This window comes from Heloderma suspectum, chromosome 1 (assembly GCF_057233095.1).
Source record: "Heloderma suspectum isolate Gila_16-S chromosome 1, 16-S_ref, whole genome shotgun sequence".
NCBI classification, from domain to species: Eukaryota; Metazoa; Chordata; class Lepidosauria; order Squamata; family Helodermatidae; genus Heloderma; species Heloderma suspectum.
Genome location: NC_139458.1, coordinates 368145153 through 368169545, shown reverse-complemented (window position 1 = coordinate 368169545; position 24393 = coordinate 368145153). Strand labels below are relative to the sequence as shown.

Sequence of the window (24393 nt, the reverse complement as noted above, 5' to 3'; positions counted from 1 at the left end):
CCCTCTCACATTGAAACACGCACACACACATTGAGGATGTGCTTCTCCCTTCCAGCTCCCCGGCCTCCCCAGCTTAATTGGGCTCTTGCTGATGGGAGTGCAATCTGGAAAAGAAGGAACACATGTGGGGACATGCATCCCCGTGTGCCATCAACTGTGCTCTGGCTAGCCCTCCAAACAACTCTTCTGTGATTTACAGGGGGAAGTTTAGCTACAGGGGAGGATTTGGTGGGAGTGGCTTTGGCACTTGGCGGGCTGCACTCAAGGCTTCCAAGAGTTACCCATATGTGACTTAGAGATAAACTCAGAGACAGCTAAATAGCGAATGCAGCTGTTGCCTTGCCTTAGTACCAGTTACGGGACAGAACAGGATGTGCAGAGGAAGAGATTTTCTATTCCAGTTATTGTAACTTGTGTTCATGGGAAATCACTAAGACAATGAAGTGCACACTGACAATCTGTAAAACAAAGACTTTCTGGAATAACTCCAGTTAGTGGAAGGAAAACAGGATACATCTAAAAAATGGAATGGGGATAATGAATACCCCTCCCCTTATAAAATGTAGAAAGGCTCTGAAAAATTGTATTTGGATATACAAGGGTTGATAACATGTGCAGAGACATTTACAGAGCAATCCTAACTTGCGGGGGGGGGGGCATAGGATTTCATGGCAGGCAATCTGCGAGTTCCAAAGCTCTGCCAGCTATCACTGGCCAAGGCCGGGGCCCGGAAGTGGGGGAGGGAGTATTTTTCTTTCTGTTTACCAACAGAGCTTTTTTTTCTTTTAATCTTCCTCCCATTGAACCAACAGGAGGGACATTTCCCACACCAACCCAAAGCTGGCATAGGTGAGGTCCCCAGTTCTGGGGCCTCCTGTATAAGTGAGGGGCTTCCAGTGGATCCAGTGCAGTGGATAACTGAACTTTTAAAATTGTGCTTTTGGACAGACTTCCTATAATGCTAAATTGGCAGGTTGCATGCTGTCTGGGCAAAACTAGATGTGGCGTTAAATGTGTTTTTTGTATTTAACTTGCACATTTTTAAAAATGCAAATAGCAGCTGGTGGGGTGAGTGGAGGCTAATCTTTACTGGGATTGCAGCTAGGCAAGGAGGGGTGGTTTCACCCTCTCCCAGGACCAGCCCTCCCATTAGGCAGAGTGAGGCAAAGCGCGCAGGCAGTGGACTGGGAAGAGTGGCTGGTCATGGTCATGGGCCCCCTCCACTCACCCAGCAGCACTACCAGCAGCTGCACCAGCAGCAGCAGCAGCTTTAGTTCAGGAGAGCCAGTTGTCCAACAGCCACTCCAGGGCCGGCACTCCCAGCTAGGGCGGTGACTGGCTTTTTTCCCTCTTGCACTGAAGTGCTGTGGCTGCTTCAATCCAAGAGGGAAAAAATGTCAGCTGTGGTCCTAGCCAGGTTTCAACACATCGCTCTGTCTTCAGGAGAAGGAAATGAAGGATGGGGTGGAGGAGGAGGAGCCGGTGGCGTGAGGAGGAGGAGGAGGCGGCGGTGGCGGCGGCAGCCATTTTCACCTTTTCTTGCTCCATCTGCATGCTTTGTGTGCTATAATATCCGTAGCTCAAGAGGACATCTTTGCTAATGTGTGGTTAATGTAATCTTCCTCTCCCACTTCTCTACACACCTTGCAGGGTTTAAAACAATTTTAGCAGCTAGTGTTCAGAGCACAGATCCACAGAACTCTCTTGGTGTGAAAAGGCTCTGAGCCTTTTCTATATTAGTTAATCCTTTGTTGTCCTTCTCTGAAATCTCTTCATCATGGTTCTCAGCTGGTGTTTCCCATTTTCGTAACAAGCTAAACTTCGTTTTGCTAATGAATTCTAATCAGTCTGTAGTTTGCCAAAGGTTTATTTCTGTTTCCAGACATAAGGAGAGCTCATAATTATTGGGCAGGGGAGTTATTTATTAACCCTGAACTTACACACAACCTGATAAGTAACATAATTATTGCCCAAAATGGAGCATTTGTACAAATGATACCATGGCCAAAATTATCAATTATCTCATAGATTATACCTCTCCAGAATACACTGCATTTGTGACTTTTTACACAAAAAATCTATGTGCAAACGCTCAGAGTTTGTGGGACTAACAAATGTGGGAACTGTGCAATTTATCAGAACAGGGAATTTATTTAATATACAAGTGTTTATTTCAATCAAAGTAACTCATGATCAGATTACAAATTTTCATGATAATATGGATCAGTTGATTTTTTGTAAGTAAATCATGAATATTAAAACTGTAGGGAAAGATTCAAAGGAGATAATGGCGAATATTGCATCAACATTGAAAGATAAGTAAGCAATCTTTAGAATCTCAACTTGAGGTTTGAACAAATGATCTGCAATAAATGTGATGAGACCAAGAAGGATTTTGAAAGTAAATAAGCAATATTTAAAGACACCTATTAGACTTTGAGGTCTAAAGAAAAATTGGCCCAAAGCATTAAATTATTAGTATTTTACAAGAAGAACAAGAACTACTGAATAAAATAAATATTCACTAAGATCTTCTTTAACAGGGGTGGGCAGACCCCCAGCTTGTCAGATCTACCTTGTTTTTATTAGAAGCCCAAGATTCAGCAGTCAGAGCCAGGTACAAAAGAGACACTACGACGTAAAAAAATAACTGGGCACCTTTGAGCACATTCTGAGACTAGGAATATCTTTTCAATAACGAAACTGAACTGAGCTCACAGTCCTTTCACGCAAAAGTCCTCTCCTGCGTACCCTCAAGTGTTCTTCATTTCAGCAGCCTAATTTAGATGGGGAAATTATTTTGTTGTTGGTATTGTTAAACAATTGGGAGTTGGAAAGTCTTGGTGATATACTGCAAATCACCCAGAGGTCTATTCCTGTTCTATAAAATAAGAAGAATCTTCTACTGTAAGACATTAAAGTAAAGCTCAGGCACTTGAAAATAAAGTGAAGAACATCAGGGCGAGCCTTACCATTAGGAAGAATGAGGTGGCTGATTTTGGGTTACTCCCAGGGAGAGGCATTTGTGGGATGTTCTGTCTCTGGTCTCAAAGAAACTTGGCCAGTCTTGGTACTATGCACCTTGACTAAGGGGTGTGTGGGAGGCGGCACCATTTCCTGCCCTACCTCAGGCAGCAGGATGTCTTGGGCTGGCCCTGTCCTCTCCTCCCCTCCTTGGTTTACATGCCTTTGGTTGGGTTGGGTGCTGTTTTTATTCTGTTATTTTGTGTTTTAAATTGTGTTTTAATATATTTGTTTTTTAACTAATTTTTATTTATCCATGGGCAGAATCCAACGCTGCCCTTGCGTTCATGGCCAGCCCGGCCAATTCCAATCTGCAACCGGCCCCTACCACTTGCAGAACAGTGATTTAGCGCTTCTGGAGGCAAGCCAAAACAAGTGGAAATGCTCATTTCTGGAAGGGGGCAGGTCAGCAGAACTCACATAAAGGAGCTCTGCTGAACTGCCCCCTTCCAGAAAGGAGCATTTCCACTCATTTGGGGGCTTGCCTCTGGAAGCACTGAGCTGCTTCAAGACTGGATTGGCGGGACTGGCAGCGTAGGGACCAGAATCAGTAGCCAGCTTCACTAGCAGATGTGCAGCACTGGATTCTGCCCTATGATTATAAGCCACCTTGAATGCCATTTTCTGTGAGACACAAATCACATAAATAAAAATCGCTGAGTCAATAAAAACGTTTTTCAAAATATGTATTTTTAAAAAATAAGCTTAAAAATTACCTTCTAACATAGATAGCAACATGACCACCATATCCTTCTGAAGATCCATTAATTCTTTCAGTAATTCAATTTGGCTAGAGTCCTGTCAACATAAAATATAAGATTTGTGACAGTGCCTTTTTAACACGGTCACTATAATCATATCGAGGAAACTACACTTGAAGTCACTAGCTTGGCTTGAATTCTTTGGGCAGTATCCAAACCTGCCAGCAAGCTGGTGGGACCCAACACTAGTGCAGTAGGAAGCTGGGAGATCCTGCAGCAATTGGAACTGAGCCGACACACTCATTTCCGGAATGGGGCAGGGCAACAGAACTTGTGGAAGGGAGCTCCTCTGACCTGTCCCATTCCAGGAATGAGCGTTTCAGCTCCTTTCCAGGGCTGCTATTGGAATGACTAGTTGCTGTTGTGCTTGTGGTGTGTCCTGCTAGTCACTGGTGGCTAGTGCAACAGAAACAGCAGGAGCACAGTGGCAGTATTGGATACTACCCTTTATATCTTAAGTAAACAAACTCACAGTGCAATCCTATATATGTCTACATAGAAGAAAGTCCCATCGCATTCAATAGAGCACTCTTTCAGGAAAGGGGGTATAGGATTGCAGCCTCAGATAAACATTAAATATGTAAGTTTGCAGACTATTGACCACATATTAAAAGACACCCATGACAACAATATAGCAAAGCTTTGAAATATGACTTCAAATTAGGTTAAAAAAATTCAGAACAGAAATCAACCATTTCAATTCTCACAGGATTGGGAACCAGAGTTTGAAAGAGGTTTGCAGAACCTTGATATGAATGAAGCTGATCAGTATTAAACACGGTTTGCATGTGTTCAGCTAAAACATGGAACCATGATTAAGGCTGAAAAGGAAACAACAGGAATTCACACTGGAGCAGAGAGTGGAAGGGAACGTGTGAGACCATGGCTCACTCCAACTTTCTGATTAAGAGATAGGCAGTGTTATGTCTGCAGCACTGGGGCACATTTGTATCAGTGAGAAACCTTTGTACTTACACATTGCATAGAAAATGCTAGGACGCCATTTGCTATTTTCAGCATGTCCACACCTTGAACGCACCTAGTGGAATTTTGACTATTTATCTTTAAACAGCAGACCTTATGCCATATTACAAACTTCTTTTGAAACTATCGGGCATGGAGGGTTGCTGTTTAGTACACACCAAGCCCAAAGCTCCCTTGGGCATATGGAACTAGTTGCATGTTTTTCTGGATCCCAGCCAATATATTTTATGCAGATCTCATTTTTCTGTTTTCCAAATTCTGAATGTAAGTAAATTTGTATACTACCACATTCTGGTTATTACATTCCAAAGAACTGAAAATTCACCATGCCGCTTAACTGCATATATCATATGATTCATAAAGGACTCATTTCTCATTTGTTAAAACTGATGTGTTCAAGCCTCATTTCACTCTAAAATTAGTTGGGGCTGTAGTAGCATGAGTTTTGCATTAGATATGTTTTTTCATATAAAATGAAACTGGTGAAGACTATATTTTTCTCAGTTCTCTTCATTTTAAGTACCTCTCTTTCAATTATTTTATAAGCCACTGGACACTGAAATTTCAAGTTTTTTAAAAAATCCCTAGGCTTATTTTTAACATAATGTAAATTCTCTCCCAGCTGTGCCCTCCTACTTGGTGCAGCACCAACACCGACTTGAGGGTCGGGGAGGGGGGGTTGCCATGGTCTATAGGAATTCAATCTCCCTCTCCAGGCTTCCTGCTCATTCGAGTGCAGATCTTGAGTGTTTGTACCTTGTGTTGGGTACCCGGGACAGATTAGGGATTCTGTTGGTGTACCGCCCACCCCGCTGCCCATCAGACTCCCTGCCTGAGCTGACGGAGGTGGTCTCGGACTTGGTGTTGAGGACCCTCAGGATGATGGTCCTGGGGGATCTCAACTTCCATGCCGAGGCCGCTGTATCCGGGGCAGCTCAGGACTTCATGGCCGCCATGACAACCATGGGGCTGTCCCAACATGTCATTGGCCCAATGCATATAGAAGGACACATGCTTGATCTGGTTTTCTCGACTAGGCAGGTGGATGGTGATCTGAAAGTGGAGGAATTAACATCTGTCCCTTTGTCATGGTCAGATCACTTCCTGCTGAGGTTTAGACTCCTGGCGGCCTTTCCCCTCTGCAAGGGTGGGGGACCTATTAAAATGGTCCGCCCCCAGAGATTAATGGATTCCGATGGATTCCAGAGGGCTCTGGGGGGTTTTCCTGCTGGTATGGCTGGTGCTCCTGTCGAAGCCCAGGTCGCTCTGTGGAATGCAGAGATGACTCGGGCGGTTGACACGATTGCGCCCAAGCGCCCTCTCCCTCTGAGCAGAGCCCAGCCAGCTCCTTGGTATACACCTGAGCTGAGGGCAATGAAGCAAGAGGGGAGACGGCTAGAATGCAGGTGGAGGAAAACTTGTGCTGAGTCTGACCAAACACAGGTAAGAGCCCACTATCGAGCCTACTCTGTGGCGGTGAGGGTGGCAAAGAGACAGTTCTTTTCCACCAGCATTGCATCTTCTCAGTGTCGTCCAGCGGAGCTTTTCCGAGTGGTTCGCGGCCTGTTACATTCTGGGCCAGGGAGAGAGACGGTGGAACCCTCGGTAGCACGCTGTGACAAGTTTGCGCGGCACTTTGAGGATAAAGTCGCTCAGATTCGTCATGAATTGGACACCACCATTAATGCAGTTCCATTGGTAGAGGCGTTCAGAGCACCGTCTGGTCCAGTTTTATTGGATGAGTTTCAGTTACTGAGGCCTGAGGATGCGGACAAGGTGCTTGGCCAAGTCCGATCGACCACTTGTGTGCTTGACCCTTGCCCTTCATGGCTTATTAAATCAAACAAGGAGGGGTTGTCTGGCTGGGTCCAGGAGGTTGTAAATTCCTCCTTGAGAGAGGGAGTGGTGCCTGCCGCTTTAAAAGAGCCGGTAATTACACCACTCCTGAAAAACCCTAACCTGGACCCAGAGGATGTTAACAATTATAGGCCAGTGGCCAACATCCCCTTCCTGGGCAAGGTGCTTGAGCGGGTGGTTGTAGGACAGCTCCAGGCACTCTTGAATGAAACGGATTATCTAGATCCATTTCAATCGGGCTTCAGGCCTGGTTTTGGAACGGAAACTGCCTTGGTTGCCCTGTGTTATGACCTCTGCCGGGAGAGGGACAGGGGGAGTGCGACCGTGTTGATTCTCCTGGACCTCTCAGCGGCTTTCGATACCATCGACCATGGTATGCTTCTGGATAGGTTGTCTGGGTTGGGAGTTGGAGGCACTGCACTACAGTGGTTCTGCTCCTACTTGGATGGCCGATTCCAGAAGGTGGTGCTGGGGGATTATTGCTCTGTGCCATGGCAATTGTGCCATGGGGTTCCACAGGGCTCTATTTTATCCCCCATGCTGTTTAACATCTACACGAAACCGCTGGGGGAGGTTATCCGGAGGTGTGGGCTGAGGTGCCATCAATATGCAGATGACACCCAGCTCTACCTCTCTTTTACATCAAAACCAGGTGAGGCAGTGGCTGTTCTGAACCAGTGCCTGGGCACGGTAATGGACTGGTTGAGGGCTAATAAACTAAAACTCAATCCAGACAAGACGGAGGTACTGTTAGTGGGTGGTTCATCTGCCCGGCTAGGTGATATTCAACCTGTTCTGGAGGGGATTGCACTCCCCCTAAAGGATCAGGTTCGTAGTTTGGGGGTGCTCTTGGATCCAGAACTGTCACTTGGGGCACAGGTGAACTCAGTGGCACAGAGCACTTTTTATCAGCTTAGGCTGGTATACCAACTACGCCCTTATCTGGACAGAGATAGCCTAGCTACAGTTATCCATGCTCTGATAACTTCTCTTCTGGATTACTGCAATGCGTTATACGTGGGGCTGCCTTCGAAAACGGTCCGGAAACTTCAGCTGGTCCAAAATAGGGCAGCAAGATTGTTAACAGGGACTGGCCTGCGAGCTCATATTACGCCAGTACTTTTCCAGCTGCACTGGCTGCCAGTCCATTTCCGGGCCCGATTCAAAGTGCTGGTGTTAACATTTAAAGCCCTTAACGGCTTGGGGCCAGGTTACCTGAAGGATCGCCTCCTCCCATATGTGCCTGCCCGGACCTTAAGATCACCGTCAGTGGCCCTTCTCCGTGAGCCCCTGCCAAAGGAAGTGAGGCGGGTGGCTACTAGGAGGAGGGCTTTTTCTGTTGTGGCACCCCAGCTCTGGAATGAGCTCCCTAGTGAGGTTCGCCTGGCGCCTACATTGTACTCCTTTTGGCGCCAGGTGAAGACCTTTTTATTTTCCCAGGCATTTTAGCATTTTAGCTTTCTAAATTTTTATCTTTGCTGTTTTAAATCTGTATTTTAAACTCCTGTACTGCTGCTAGGTTTTATTGTGGTTGTATTGTTATATTGTGGTTTTAATGTTCTAAATATTTTAAATTGTTTTATTGTGTGTTGTTTGGTTTTAATTTTTGTGAACCGCCCAGAGAGCTTCGGCTATTGGGCGGTATAGAAATGAAATAAATAAATAAATAAATAAATAAACAAACAAACATGTTTTCCCTAAAATATTAATTTTATTATTTATTAAAATAATCTCCCTTTCTATCAGTTCCGGTATTCAAGGCAGTGCACAATTCTAAAGTAGTTCCATTATTTCAAGTACCACGTATTCATATTTCTGATAAAACAGCACTATGAATTTAAGTCATGTGCCCTTGTTGATAAGGTAACTGACACAAAGAGATGCAGAACACAGAGTTTTCTATCATGACTACACCTGGTTGCTGGGTCATAACTTTAATGGGCTTTCAGGATAATCAATTGCTTTACTGCAGTGGATCTAGCTTTTTCCCCAAACGTTATTTTTTTCTTGAAGATAAACAGGATTTTTCCGGCACTCAGATTGCCATATTATGTCAGTGGGAAAGCAGCAATTCTTCTCCCAGCTATAACAATTTGAAATGGGAGTGAGTTGCTAGGTAGCTGAGCAGGGTGACAAGGAAGACATTTTCCCTGCCCATGACCTTTGTTGTCAATAGGTTTTATATTGTTGACACTTATTTAACCTCTTTAAAGGTCCCCCAGAGGACTGCTCAAACGGTCCTTTAAAAACAAAGGAAAAGGAATGAACACCAGCAAAGCTACCCTTTCCTTGCAACATGCCTTGTGCTTGCCACTTCCTGAATCTTTACAACAATCCCATTTCCCCCCAGTTAGTTCTTTCAAGGCAGTGTGCTTCTAAAATAGAAATGACCTAGCATTTTTAAATCATTCTGTACCTGAGAGAGCTTCATCTGCATGTGGGCAAACACATGAAGAAAACCAACCACAGCATCCCATAGCCTGCTATGTGCCAGACTCTGCTGGTTACCTGTACACGGTCCCTGCAGAAATTTCCCCAGCCCCCAAAAAAGAATAGGGTTGACATGTTAGAAAATTGGATAAATATAACATAAGCAGCATCTTCTGCCAGTAGGAATTGCTAATAAACATTTACACAAACGAAACAAGTTCCACTGATTGAGAGTAATTGTTAGTTGCTAATAGTTCACATGCTTAGCCCAAGCCAGGATCCCATCGTGCACCTATGAAAGCCAGATTTCCCATTCACTTCAAGAGAAAGGGCAGTTTCATATGGACATCCTTTTATATACACAGAATTGCCTACCCATTTCAGTGAGTGGAGAATGCATTGCATACAGTGTGCACCATTTGCACGTGGAGGTCTTGTACCCAGAAATAAGCACTGAATTAAAGCAACCGTCTTTAAAATATGCTTATGATGGAGTAATACATTAACTTAGAAACGTGCTCTAATTTGTGTTGCACCCTTTTAATAAAACTTCTTCCATACCAGTGACCTAAGGGTTACAAAAGAAATTACAATTGTTTTGACTTGTAAATTTGTCAAAGTTGCATATTCTTAAAGAATGTTATAAACAACCATCTTAATTTGTATAAAATAAAATCCTCTAATTACTGTAAAATATCCTTTGATTTTAAAAGCTGTGAAATAGTCCTAAAAGGCAGCTATATTACCTAAACAAATGTTACTTAAGTCAGTGTAAATTAGGAAGAACACATGATGAAGCTTTTCAATGAAGCTTTTTTTCTGTCCAAGATCTTTCATCTATTATAATGATACTAGCCTTCTTCTCATATCCTGGTCCACATATTCAATCAACATATCGAGGTGAATCGAATCATGGTCATTGGCCTTGCTCCCTCCTTGCATGTGCCCACTGGTCCTGAATCTTAACCTCCATGCATTGGGCAGAATGTGAGAATTAGCCCTGTGTGTGTGTACACAAGCATGTGTGTACAACCACTGTATGTGTGTAGAACCTATGCTAATATTCTGCTCAACATGTGGAGGTTGGGGTGGGGCTAGCACACTCAATCCTGCTCCCCTCCATGTGTTAATTGACTGCATAGACTAGATCAGACTCCCCAACCTGGTGTCCTCCAGATGTTATTGAGTTCACTTCCCATCAGCCTCAGCCAGCATGGCCAATAGTCAGGAATCCTGGGGGTTGTAGTCCAAAACATCTGGAGGGCACCAAGTTGGGGAAGACTGGTGTGTGACAAGGCAAGGGCAACTTTGGTTGCAGGCTTGTTTATGTAAGCAGGGGCATCACAGATGGTTTCAGAAGTTAATGATTCAGAGGTTAACGATGCGGCATGGAAAATGGATTCCACGCCACAACCACAATTCTCATACTCAAAAACTGTGTTGTTGTTTTTACTAAACATACTACAATTTCTTAAGTTTACCTGAATATATTCTGTAAGAGTATTGAAGACCTGCTTTGCAACTTGAATTGCTTTAGAGAAATTACGTTGTCCTTGTTCATCAATAACATCCTTTCCAGAATAATACCAATAGAAATCACTAATTGATTCCTGAAAATGGGGGAAGAAATATACACAAAGCACATGGATTCACAACTCATCCTCATAAATTGGCATTTGGTAAATCAAATAAAGAAAATTAAGTGGGCTACCCTGAGACAGACTAACATCATTAAAAATTACACTACCCAGAGTTCCTGTCAGCAATGGAAATTTCAAGCAGATCCAAATGTACTTGTTGCAGGAAAGCAGGAATGGGGAGAGGGAAAGGAGGATAACTAGCTGGTATTCGCAAATGGCTCTAATTTTGAGGAGACCAGATGATCTCCATTAGACTTTTTTGATGATGAGAAAATTGCAATGGATCCCACCAGTATGGATAGGGGAATTACACAAGATGTTCCTCATTCTATAGACCGCACTTTTCTCCCATTCCATATTACTGGAACCCTATAACCTTGATAGTTTTGAGAAGGCTGGAGAACAGGAAGTAGGCCCTCTCCAATCAGTCTACTCCATATAAAATATTCTAATGGAGGGAAATTGATGTGCTTCACAACTTATCAGCTATCAGCCATAAGCGAATTTTAATTATGGCAAAATAAGATAAACACTGCTGTTATAAGACTTTACATTTTAATTGCAGCTATTTTCAACAACTGATTTAACAACAGTTGACATGCAGTGTAGTATAGTGGCTAGAGTGTTGGATTGGGGCCCGGGAGATCTGGGTTCAAGTCCCCACTCAGTCATGAAGCTCACTAGGTGACTTTGGGCCAGTCACTGACTCTCAGCTTAGCCTACTTCACAGGATTGTTGTGAGGACAAAATGGGGATAGGGAGAACCATGTAAGCCGCCTTGGGCTCCTTGCAAGACAAAAAAGGTGGGATATAAATGTAATAATAAAAAAATAAAAACAAAATGGTATTTTACCTGAACTCTCAATAAATAATCCACAGTAGATATGATAATATTGACAGTTGTATTGTTACCAGTCTGAGTCCTCAAGTAATTCTGAAAATCTTTGAAGAATAGAATAAAATTGAATTAACAGTTGCCCCAACCTTAAATTCCTTGAAAATACTTTTCTATCATAACATACAATGTAGTATGGGTTTTCTTAAGCATATTTTCTGTTGCAAATCTGTATTTTCCTTTTTCAAACATCTTAATTATGTTAATTTAAAAGTACCTTGTTATTCCTTAAAATAATACTATACTCTTTTGCTAATTTAGGGGCCCTGGACTGGGATACGAGGGGAGGACCAAATTCAATTTTCATAAGGAGGACTAAATCCAATTTTGTGCTGTGTCTGCTTAGTTTAGCGAAAAGAGTTAATCACTTGACTAGTAGTACTATGTACTAAATAATACTTCTTGGACATTAGGAAGAGAATTTACGAAATAAGAAAAACAATGTTACACTTCTTAAAAAGAGACTAAAAGAACTTAACAAAGTAAGCACCATTTATTTCCCTTGAGATGTCATTTAAATATTTTTTTCATAGGTCACCTGTATAAGAAAATATGTTTTTAATTTACACAACTATTCTGTTTTCATACACTGCTTGTTTGGAGCACAATTTGGAAAAATGAAATAAATACGTTAAGTCTTTTACAATTGAGTACTTATATTTATAGCTGATTATTCCAGCATTGCATTAATTACTGGCATTCTGCCAACAAACCTGAGCTGTGCCCTTCACAAAGCAACTGAAGGAATCGAAAGAGGTCACAAGTAAATTCATCATCCTGCATCACCTTTTCTCCTGTGGAAAAGCCAGATGCCAGTTAAGTATTAGGAAAGATTAACTCTACAGACTCACATATACTGCTGCTGGGTTATGCTAAAAAAGACTGTGTTGATATAAGTGACTCTTACAGCATATTTTCAGAATCAAATATATGGCATACTCACACTTGAAGAAAGGTGTGTTCATCATAGGAAAAACATGTAAAATTTAGAAGTACATTTCTCTCCAAAAAATGTGGCAGCATGGGTTTGGCAACATTTTAGATTTTTTTTTCCATTTAAACTTTCTATTTGTAAACATATAATAGCTGGAATGTAATAGTTTCTCAAGAGTGACTAAAATGAGCTTCTGGTATAGTGATGCCAACTATTGACCCAAATGGGATTCCTGCAGAATTCTTCCTCTATTTAATTTAATACAAATGATTTCTATACTACACTTTAATTCAAAATTTCCAGGAGAGCTTACAATAACTAAGAAAGTCACAGAAAGCCACTGCTAAAAAGAATCACACCATGCATCAAAGTACATCGGAGCTTAAAAGTCTAGGAAAATAAGGATGTTTTCCTTATTTTGCCCTGGTGCCTAAAAGGCAAAGGAGCCCAGCAAGTTTCAATAGGGAGAGAAAGCCACAGGCTAGGTGCTGAAAAGGCCCCCTCCCCTGTGGGGATCTGCCCAACCTCAGATGGCCAGGGCACCCGGATGAGGGCCTTTGAAGACGAGTTTAGTGTATGGGCAGGCTGCGTATGGCTTTAAAGGTAAGTACAAGCACTTTGAATTGTGCTCCGAAACAGACCAGAAACCTGTGAAGATCTTTTAAGTATTAATATGTTCCCAACGTCTTGCCCCAGTTAGTAACCTAGTGTTTTGAACTAGGAGAAGTTTCTGAACCATCTTCAAAAGCAGTCCCACATACAACACATTACAGTAGTTGAGATTACCAGAGCATAAATAACTGTAGTCAGACTCTCTCTATCCAGGGGATGTTGCAGTTGGCACTCCAGCCTTAGCTGGTGGAGCACGCTCCATGCCACTTGGTTGGGCCTCTCTAGTGACAGAGATGGATCAACGATCCTCCCTCAGACTGCTAACCTGATTCTTTAGCAGGACTGCAGTTCTTTCCAGAACAAGTTGATAGATCCACTATCTATCCACCAACATCCACCAACACTACATCCATCTTGTTGGGATGGAACTTCAGCTTTTTGGCCCTCATCCAGCCCATCACTGCCTCCAGGCAGCAATTCAACACTCCCACTGACTCATCTGAATTCGATGTATTTGAAAACATTAAGTGTCATACGTATATTGATGACAACCAACCCTGAAACTCCAGATGACTCAATCAGCCATTTCATGTAGATGTTGAAAAGCATACGACACACGATGGAACCCCGCAGGACTCCATAGCATAAGAGCTATGAGAGTCAGACAGAAGTTTCCTAACAGCACTTTCTGGAATCAGCCCTCCAGATAGACGCAGAGTTACCCAAATATGGTGCCACTAAATCTCAACTCAGAGAACACCTCCAGGAGGATACCAGTGTCACTGGTATTGAAAGCTGCTGAGAAATCCAGGAAAATTAGCAGGGTTACACTCCCCTTGTCCTTTTCCTGGTGGAAGTCATCTAGAAGGGCAACCAAGAATGTTTCTGTGCCAAAACCTGGCCAGAAACCAGACTGAAATGGATCCAGATAATTAGTTTCATCCAAGAGTGCCTGAGATTGCACAGCAACTACCTACTTGAGCACCTTCCTTGGCCTCAGGTTTCAAAGGTTTCTTTAGAAATGGTCTCACAACTGCTTCTTCCAGGACAGATTGGACCACCTCCTCTCATAATGAGGCATTTATTACATTCTGGGCTCAGACGGTTAACCCCCTTCTATTAGATAGTATGCCAAGAAGGGCAGGATCTAGGAAGCATGTGCTCAGTGCCTATTCCAAGCAGCACGAAGCCAGTCTGTGTCCTTTATACTGTAGTAGGTGATGAGAAAGGGCCAGAGGCAGAAATTCTGCTCAATTATGACAAAGTTGTAGTTTTGTTGAATGGCGGTATTAAAGCCATAGAATTCCTTGTTACATCAGATACTGGAGATCTTATTGAATCAAGGACATCTTATTAAGCCCAAGGAGAGTACTTACAAGTAAAAATGAAATGACCACCCTTGCCATAAAAATATGAAACCTCAGCTTAATCAGAAAAATATTTAAATGGTGCAGAAGTAAGTATTACTGCAAACCCTGAGCTGGGCTTGTTCAAGAGAAATCTCGAACAAGATAATTTATTAAGTGTTTAATAAATTCAATAAATGAACAAAGAACAGTATTTGATTTGTTCCATAAAACTTTTGTCAAGGGAAATTTATCAAACCTTCAAAAACAAACAAACCTAGTGACACCTCCTTGATATTAAGTATCGGCCCATGAAAAAGAAACTTGTGTAGGAAGTCAAATCTTCATTCATGAATGTAGAGAAGGGGTATAGTGTATCTTTTAGGTCTCCTGGCTCTACCCAGCTTATACATGGTAGGGACAGACTACAATAGAGGAACAGATTGTACTTATATAACGAAAACTGGCAGTCTAAGCCAGAAGCCTTTAAAAACAATTTCGTATATTCTGTGCTGTAGATCTGGAAGAACAGTTATACATTAAAAAAAATCAAAGATTTAAAAAGGCTTCCTTTACATGTTTCTATTTAGCTAAAATACTGCCAGTGCCCATGCTGCATTTCAATGGTATTGTTACACATATAGATGGTTTTGTGTTTCCACTATGGACAATCTGAGATTGCAATGTATTAAACAAAAGTAACGTCTGGTAGAAAGAAAAAATGGTGTATGTTGTACTCCCTTGAAAGTGCTTAAATGCCAGTTTACTAATTATCTCTCCATGTGTTTGTTTTAAGGCTCCTTGTCACTAATAATCAGAAATGTTTAAAGAATGTTAAACATATGCAAACCACGTTTCATATTATAAGATGAGAAAAAGGTTCATTTCAGTTGAAACTAGGGCTGTGCACTGCTTCGGCCCGAAGCCCGAGCCCCAAGTTGAAGCAGGGAGCTTCAAGCCACCTCTGAGGCAAAATGGAGGGGGAACGAAGTGGCATGAAGTAAAGCGGGTCGCTCCAAAGCTTTTCAATGTGCTTTGGAGTGATCTGGAAGCCCAGCTGCCACACCACCACCACTGCTGCCACCCAGCCCCCAGCTCTTTACCCGAGTCCTCTGGACATGTGACGGAGGCCGTCTTGTTGTTCTGGAAGGGAGGAGCCATTTTAAAACTGGCGACAGGGAGTCACGATTTTCAAACTGGCGACAGGGAGTCACGATTTTAAAACTGGCAACAGGGAGTCATGATTTTAAAACTGTCTCCCCCTCTCCAGGACAACAAGATGGTTGCCAGCACGCATCCAGTGGGCCTAGGAGCTGGAGGCAGCAGCAGTTCTTCTGGCAGCAGTGGCAGCAGCTCCCCTAGTGGCAGCGGCAGCTCCCCCGGCGGCACCAGCACTGGCAGTTCCCCTTGGCAGCAGCAGCTGCCCCAGCAGTGGCGGTGGCTCCCCTAGCAGCAGCTCTCCCCCACTCATGGGCCAAGGTCCAATGTAAAGAGCTGGTGGCTGGATGGCATTTGGGGGGGAGAGAACCAGGATTCAGATGTCCAAATCCTGCTTCGGCTTCATAGGCTGAAGCAAGTGGGGGGGGGGGCAAATCAGCCCGAGCCGATCAGGCCTGCCTCAGAAGTCCCAAAGTGGCCTCCGAGTCAGATCGGGGGCTCCATGCACATTATAAAGGAAAAATAAGAAACCAGTAAGGAATGTTTATTTCTTTTTATTCCAAGATTTTACATTTAATTGGCCCTTGTCATATGCTCATAGGTAAGACAGCACCTGTGGTAAATGTACACTTGGCTTATCCCACCCCAGCTAACCTACCCATGAAATAGCTCCTAGGCAGCCCAAGTTGCACATCCATATTTACCAGAAGAAAGGTGCAAGCTTCTGGTATTGGCTAAGTCATCATTATCGACCAATTATACAGGAAAACTTATAAACAGATAGAATATATTCCATGGTTACAATTTAACATGGAATTTTCATTTATTTTACTGTGCCACCAATACCAATTCCATCAGAACTCATGACACATTTGACAGTAACCTCAGGTTTTCTTGAACAGTACTTTTTTTTCCCCTAGCCACAGCATGCACTAAATCTACAATCAATATCTAGAGAGAGGAGAGCTTGTCATTAGTGAACCTGGCAATTCTTGGAAGGAATAGGATGGAGCTAAAACTGGAAGGCAATAAATGGTTGAAATCATCTTTCCCCACCTGATTACTTAGGCTGCAATTTTAAGTACTGAACTCAGTGCGGCTTACTTATGATTAAACAGGCTATTAAGGCTATAATCCTGTCCACACTTACCTAACAGTAAGCCCCACTGAACTCAATGGGATTTACTTCTGAGTAGACATGTATAGGGTTGTGCTGTAAATATATTTCTTCTATGAATTAAAATCAATTTCAAGTTACTCCATATGTAACAAGATTTGAAACTTTCTCTTCAATGTCTGGGTGATAGGACTAAACAAAATTAACATCTTATACCATGAGAAAACCAAAGAGCATAAAAATTATTTTAAAACATATATATCAAATATATTCCATTATCTGTTAACTATGGTAAAAGACTGAAAGGAGAGAGAAAATGCACTTTCAAGCTTATCATGAGTTATGGGAACATTGTATAGATTGTAAGAATTAAATGAAAATGTAACACAAGTTAATGTACACTGATGTATCATGTATGCCTTTGGTTTTGAACCTTTTTTCCCAATAATAACTGTAGCAAGTAAAACATAACACATAAAGAAAATGCAACATTAATTACATCACAAAGACAAATCATATCTGGTAAAGAACCACCAATGTTTTACCAGTGGGGGGTCCAGTATTAAGAACATGAAGCATGAAGTTGGCCATAGTGAGAGGGCATCAGGACAGAGAGATTGTGGGGGAAAGGGCAGTACAAAGGTAACAACTGGCAACAAATCTTTCAGCCAAGTTGATTTACTAGACTATTTTCATTTTTTCTATCTCAAGGAAAGAGACAGTTCTGTATCACACCACCAGTTACAACATATAGATTTAGGTCTGTCTGAAATACTTATTGTATTACCTGCAATGAAAGCCCATACTTTTAAACAAGCAAGATATGCACTCTTCATTAAACCAACATAACGTATTCTATGCTTCATTCTGTTACTTAAAAAGAATTAACATATCCCTCAATTTTGAATAAATATGTGTTCTTTGAAAAACAGTATAATTTAAAATCCATTTTACAAAAGAGTTCTGTGCAGCTTATTGTAGTCTTGATTGTTTAGCTGGGCATAATAGAATAACACTGGATCCTATAAGTTACCATCCATATTCAACAAATGCATGTTATGTTAGAGGAATTGCTTCTATATAATTTCTCCAAGTTCCCATTTTGATGTCTAATTATCAGGAATATGCAATGCTGTTCTATTTTTAAGAGCTGACCTATCATGTACTGCAGAAAAAAATGTGCCCACTCAAAAACTCATGAGGGCTCCCTGCTTAAGTGGATTTCCCCATTCACTTCAACTAAAGGGGTAGTTTTGCATGTGCATCCCATGCTCTCTCCCCAATGAAATGAAGAAGCCCACACATGCAAAAACTCCAGGCATGATGTGCATATGGATTATGGCAAATATTTGAAAATTATAGTTCTCTGTTAAAATAAATCTTTATTATGCATGTAGTTGTTCTATCTAAATAATTATTCTATTAGATTATTTGTATCCTACAATCATTTATATTTTAGGGACATTTTATATGATTAGTACATATGGCTGAGAAATATCTGAAAAATAAGACACTATCAATTGAAAGTTAAACTTTCAATTTGAATTTGAAATCCCATTGATTTCAATGGAAGAGATGAAAGCAAGTGCTTTTAAGGCTGAAATCCTAGACATACCTGTCTGGGAGTAAGACCCATTGAACTCAGTGGGACTTACTTATGAATAGGGATGGATAGACTCACCTCCATCTGCATTTGTTGTTCACTCACCAAGCTGCCTCCACCACCCGCCGCGCCCGCTGCTGGAGGGTTTGGTGTGTGTGGCTGACAAGCACTGTAGGAGCGCCTGTCACTATACTGAGCTGAGCTGGGATTATGCTCAAAATGGTAGGGAATAGGGGAATATGGGGGAATAGAAGAAGAGCTGCTCCCTGCTAAAACCAGCAATTATCCACTCTAGCATCTGAAGGCTCCCCATGAGGTCACTTACCTGTGCAGTTTCACCCCATTCCAGCAAGCTGTCAGGGAGTTATAGCTCCCATCCCCTTTTTCTTCTCTGGTCACTTTTCCAAGAAGAAAGAAAATGACGGGGGGGATGCAGAATTCAATTTTTGCGCAATTCAATGTTTGCATAATTCTGTTTTTGCGCAATTCCACTATGGTGTTAAAGCGCTATAGTGAACAGAAGTGTCTCTGCCAGTATTATCTGGGAAGGGGTGAAATGCGCAACTACACTGTATTGCTAAACCGCTATAGCACTTTAGTGATTTTGAGATAATAAAGGCTTTATGCTAGCAATTGTTATCGGGGGGAAATTTGCAATTGAGGGTTTTGTCCCAATCCTGCAAAAACCCCAAGGGTTTATTTGTATCACCCTCTCTTTCTTGAACCTGGGATTTTCCCTCCTCTGGGGTAAGTGTGCAGGGTTTTGAGCGTGGCTCAGGTGCCTCCCAAGGAGAGGCTGTGTGTGAAGTTTGGTCCTGAAAACCTCCAAGCTTTTATAGCCGCCATCCCCTTTTTGGTGTACACAGGATTTCTGCTCCTTTGGGAGTTATTGCTCCCAACCTCCTTTCAAGCTGCAAAGTAACACAAGCATCAGAGAAGCTCCCAAGTAAGATGTACATCAGAAAAGGATCATGATTCCCTCATCACACAGCCCCGATACAGCAAAGTTGCAGCATCAGAGAAGCAGGGAAGTTGAGAGGTATAATGCAGAATGGGGAACAGCCATCATTTTGCACATAATTGCAGCTCTCTCTGAGGACAGCTGGCCCTTCAACGCTCGTTGGCCACTCGCCGAGCTCTCCAGCAACTCACGTGGCCCAGCGAGTGGGGGCAGGCATAGAAGCAGGCTCCAGAGGGGCAAGGGGGGGGAGCCCGGTGGACTCCAACCCTTTCCCAGACACCCCACGCTATCTTCCTTATGAATAGACAAGCATAGGATTGTGCTTCAACTCTACTAATGAAATCAATCAATTCAAAGTTCTTAGCTTTGGCTGTATCATACTCAAATATTGTATTTTGTGTTTGCTGAATGTTATTGCATCTTGATTTCACCACATGAAGGTGTGTTTAGATGAACAAGTAACCACTAAGAGTGTTTGGGGTATTCTCCCCTTGTGATGTTTCCCTGCCAAAATGGATTCAAATAATGTCACCCTTAGAATTTCATCTCTCTCCTAAGTAACATGTTTTAAGTCTTGCCCTGTCTATTAGAGTTTATTTCTACTAAGAGACTTGATTCTTTAGGATTTTGACTCAGTGAAGCACAGTAGGATCAGCATTATAAGAGAAGTCTTAGCAACATAGTTATGACTTTGGTGATCATGCATTAATGCTGTTTACTTTATAAAGGTAGTTTCTGTCATTAAACATCCCCTTTCTATCCCACCCTCAAACCGAACTCTGGATCCTCCACTGATTTCCTATGATTGCACAAACCAATGCAGCCATAAAGCCACATTAAATACACAACAGAAATGCTACAGGAAGACTACAGCACATGGTGGGTTTTAATATTGTATGCACACATTTTGTTTACATCCAACCATCACAAATACTTGGCCCACTAAGAAAATAAACACCACCAAATGAAGCAGAAAAAAAAATAAAAACCAAAAAAGCTTGCTGCTCTTACATCTAGTGTGCCAGTTACTGTGCAAATCCTGAGAAAGGGAGGAAAAACAAAGATGTGGGGAAAGTTGGCATACAAACGGAAAGTTTGGAGAATACAACCATAATAATAAAAAAAAGAGCCCACTCTTTTAAATTCTGAAAACAAAAACAAACTACATGGTGTTCAGGAGCTGTACAGTGCTGACACAAAGCTAACAACAGGAAAAAGAAAGGCAATTTGTATGTAATAATTACCACGCTCATGAGTGATGACTGAGGAAGGGAAAGACAGGACATTTATTTCAAAGAAAAGAAAACGGGGAAAAAAGAAAAAAGTGAGAATTTGTTTCAGCAGATTAAAAATATACGTAGCATTGCTTTTGGCAATTTAATTCTCTATGAATCCAAAACTTCAAATCAGGCACACACACACACACACAAAAAGCCTTCAAATGAGGAAACATAAAAATATCCTGACATCAGAAAAGTAATTCGTGTTAGTTATTTATATAGGCATGCTTTTTCCTATTTAGGTAACCTTTGCAGAGGTTTTAGAAAACTGGACTTGCTGAAATGAAAATCCAAGCGTTACTATGAATAATTACAGAAATATAAAATATATATTAACAGAAATTATGTCCCCAATGGCCAAGCATTATGGAGAATAATTTTCAGTAAATTAATGGATCGAGCAGGTCTGTGCATAATTTGAATATCAAAATTTACTCATATGAGCCGACTGCGACAGAACTACTCAAATGAGTAAAAATAAAAATGTATATAACATTAAAAATTGGATCATGTTGATGAATATTTGATGAAAGTAAAAGAATTTTTAGAAGAAACTGTAAAGAGCTTTAACGGTTTTCACTCAAGTTAATTGTTTTAGCTTGATGAAAACACTTGAATAATTAAGGATATGCCTGTGCATAATGGCTGCAGGCAAACCACTGATACATGCAATATCAAAAATATGAATTATGAAATTAGAAAACACAGCAGTAAATAAACAGTCACGTTTTCCCCCTTATTTTGAATACAAATATGAAAAGGATTAACTAAAGTAGATTATGGAAGAAATTACCATTGGGAATACAGACAAAGAATGGCTGCTTGGTAGCACAACTAATAATATAGAAAATAACCCAAGGATTTTGGACAGAAACAATAACAGTATTACAGTACAAACAAAAAGACAGCAAAGGGAGAGAACGAATGAGTGGATGAGAGGGTAGAAGAGGCAAATTGGTTCAAAATCAAAAGTTCAAATTTTCAGGGTTTTTCATGAAAGAAACTCAGTCTAAAATATTTCCAAGTAAATATATTTTCTAAAGAAGCCATCTTTCCGTGACATTTTATTTTAGAATTTATAAATCTAATTCTTTTCCACTGGTTTAAAATAAACAACCCTCAGGCAAGTGCTTTCTTACCACAAATCAATGAAACTATAAACTGTCTGAGGGCGCATAATCTTTAAATCACGCAGGGTGTGGCACTGGTTTGTGGTGGTCCTCCACATGTTTGGATATGACTTACTTTCATTCAGTGGATTTAAAGGGAAAGGTCACAAATCTTTTTCATTAAGACGATAATACCTGATCCTTCTTCTGTTACCATGCCAAGGCCCTCTGCTTTGTTTTGACGTTCAAAAGCATTTAGGTCAAGAACACTAAAATGAAAAAGGCAACATGCAGTTTAGATTATATCACAAGTCATTATTCTATTATGATGGACTTGAACAGGACAAATTCTTCTCTCATTTAAACTGGTGTATATCTGGATTAATTCCAATGAAGTAACAGCTGCATGTTTGAATTTTTATCTCTTTATGGCTGAAAAAATATGAGTCTCTCTTCCTTTTCACATTTTTAAGTAAATGGGCTTCATCTTTAAGAGACTGCTTAAACAGGAGGACTCACTCATTCAGAGGGACAATTAAAGATGTTCTGAATCATGCTTAAGACAAGTAAGATCTGTAAGAAATTCTCTGTTTCTGCAGTTGTGTGAGGAGGGCAGTCTTGAGTTCCATGGTCCGTAAAAAGCTGTACTAGTTCTAGGGGCTCCCATAGGTAAATTGAGCGCTCATATTTAATCAAAATAACTTTTGCAGGACCCCTTTGTACAGAATACGTCTACTAAAGAAAATGTATCCATCCTGCAGTGTCTAGGGAAGATGTATAAAAGTCTTATGTGACCAGTTTACAGATCTCCAGAGGCGAACTGCCTCAGAAAGCTGCTGTGGGTGACACCTCACCCACTGTAATCCCTTCTTAAGAGCAGAGAGCCTGATTCCAAAAGCCTACCCCATCATAGCAATGATGTACTTAGCCATGAGCTACCCAGACAAAATGGCTAAAACCTTCTTGTAATGAATCTCTGAAGGACAACAAAAAAGTATGGACAGCATACTCTTTTTTGCTTTCCTACCCTCATGAAATCTTTCCCTCTGTGCTACATAGCACTACAACAGGTTTGGGACAAGGAATATAGCAATATATCCCACGGGTGTCCTTTTTCCTTTCTTTCCTTCTGAATCCTCTCTGCATAGTGTAAAGAAGGAGTTTTTCAAATTCACAGATCTGATCAATCCTGCCTGCCCCCAGAACATTGTATATTGTTAGGGGCTCAAGCTGGCCAATTTACAACTTCATATTACTTTTTTTTTTTTTTTTAACTGACACCTTCAATATTCTGTGGCTCAACTATCCTCGATGTTCTGTAGATCCTGAAAGCCACTGAGCATACATCCTTACTGGTCCATTTTAGGCTTTTCAAAAATTACTTTTTCTTTTAATTTAAAACCATCATAATTCTGTGTACCAGGGAGGGACCAAAATATGACAAAACCACTACCTTGTTTTTTGAATGTCTCTATGGTACTTCTAAAATGATTGGCACCAGAATATTCAATTTAGGTATTAGAGGGAAGAACTGGATCTCCAAAACAAAATATTGCAGTGTATGCACAACTCCTAACAAGAGTGTTCCTGTTCAGCTAGTCTGTAGCAGGGTCCTTGTCACACTATTTAGGGTTCAGGACAGGAGTGAGGGGATGGAAAATACCTATTTCCTTTGTTTGCCATTCTCCCTAAATCTTTCCCCACTGTGCTATATGGCACTAAAGAGATCAAGTTTGGAACTGGTTATTAGCCCCAAATCTGAGAATGTCAGTACTACGTAAGCATGGTCAGGGAAAGGTTTCTGGGAAGCAGGAAAGGGTTAGGGTAGAAAGGGTTCTATCCTGAAACCCCCTTATTGTACATAGACAGCATTTTCAAAAACATTACAGCACACACATACACACTGACCCTAATTCCCTCCTCTTAAGATACAATAAGCTGCTAGCAATTCAAGAAGGCCAACATCCTCACCCATTTTCTGGTTTTTTAAGTCCAACTGACATTCTCAATATTCGGTCACTCCTGAAGGTCACTGAACATGTTCAGTCTTGGTTGGATTGGTCTGAGGTTTCTTTTCTTTTCCTTTTAATTTACAAACTAATATACTTCTGAACCTACCTACCCTACTACCTTGTCTGTTGGTGGCCATGATTTATTTCCAAGCAGATAGGCACAGGAAAACCAAATTAAGTACTGGAATTTATAACGATATGATAAAATTAGTGTGGAAAAAAATATAGTATTTGTTCTCTTACCTACAAGACTGCATAAGACCAGCAAGGCTCTGAAAGAAGCCTACATCCTTTTTGTCCTTGAGGTACTCAAGCATTTTCTACAAGGAAAAAAATGCTCTGTAAAATTATATATGAACTAGACTAGAATTTATTTTAGACATTTATATCCCATTACTTCAGCTCCAAGAGCAGCTCCAAGAATACTAATATACAGATCCATATAAAATACAGTACAGACATAGGAAAGCAGCAGGAATTTAAAAACAGAAACAAAGAACAGAAGGATTAAAAGACATCAGATGTCTGGATGAATAAAGAAGAATTACCTGGCACCAAAAAGATATCAGACTGGGTGCCAAACAGGTTTCCCTGGGGAAGTTGTTCCAGAGCTGGGGCACCACAACTGAAAAGGCCCTATTCTCTTCTCACTGCACACCTCACCTCTGAA

General features: G+C 41.3%; 1 protein-coding gene across 1 annotated transcript in view; it reads right to left on the bottom strand.

Annotated features, from left to right (window-relative positions):
* Window positions 1–24393, bottom strand: part of RYR2 (ryanodine receptor 2) — a 545602-nt gene that overhangs the window by 49883 nt on the left and 471326 nt on the right. Inside the window, exons 83-89 of the mRNA XM_084828209.1 lie at window positions 23967–24043; window positions 21907–21980; window positions 12305–12385; window positions 11550–11638; window positions 10538–10666; window positions 9043–9147; window positions 3741–3822 (exon numbers count right to left, since the gene is read on the bottom strand). Of these exons, the coding sequence (XP_084684335.1) occupies window positions 3741–3822; window positions 9043–9147; window positions 10538–10666; window positions 11550–11638; window positions 12305–12385; window positions 21907–21980; window positions 23967–24043 (637 nt within the window). The remainder of the gene's footprint in view (window positions 1–3740; window positions 3823–9042; window positions 9148–10537; window positions 10667–11549; window positions 11639–12304; window positions 12386–21906; window positions 21981–23966; window positions 24044–24393) is intronic.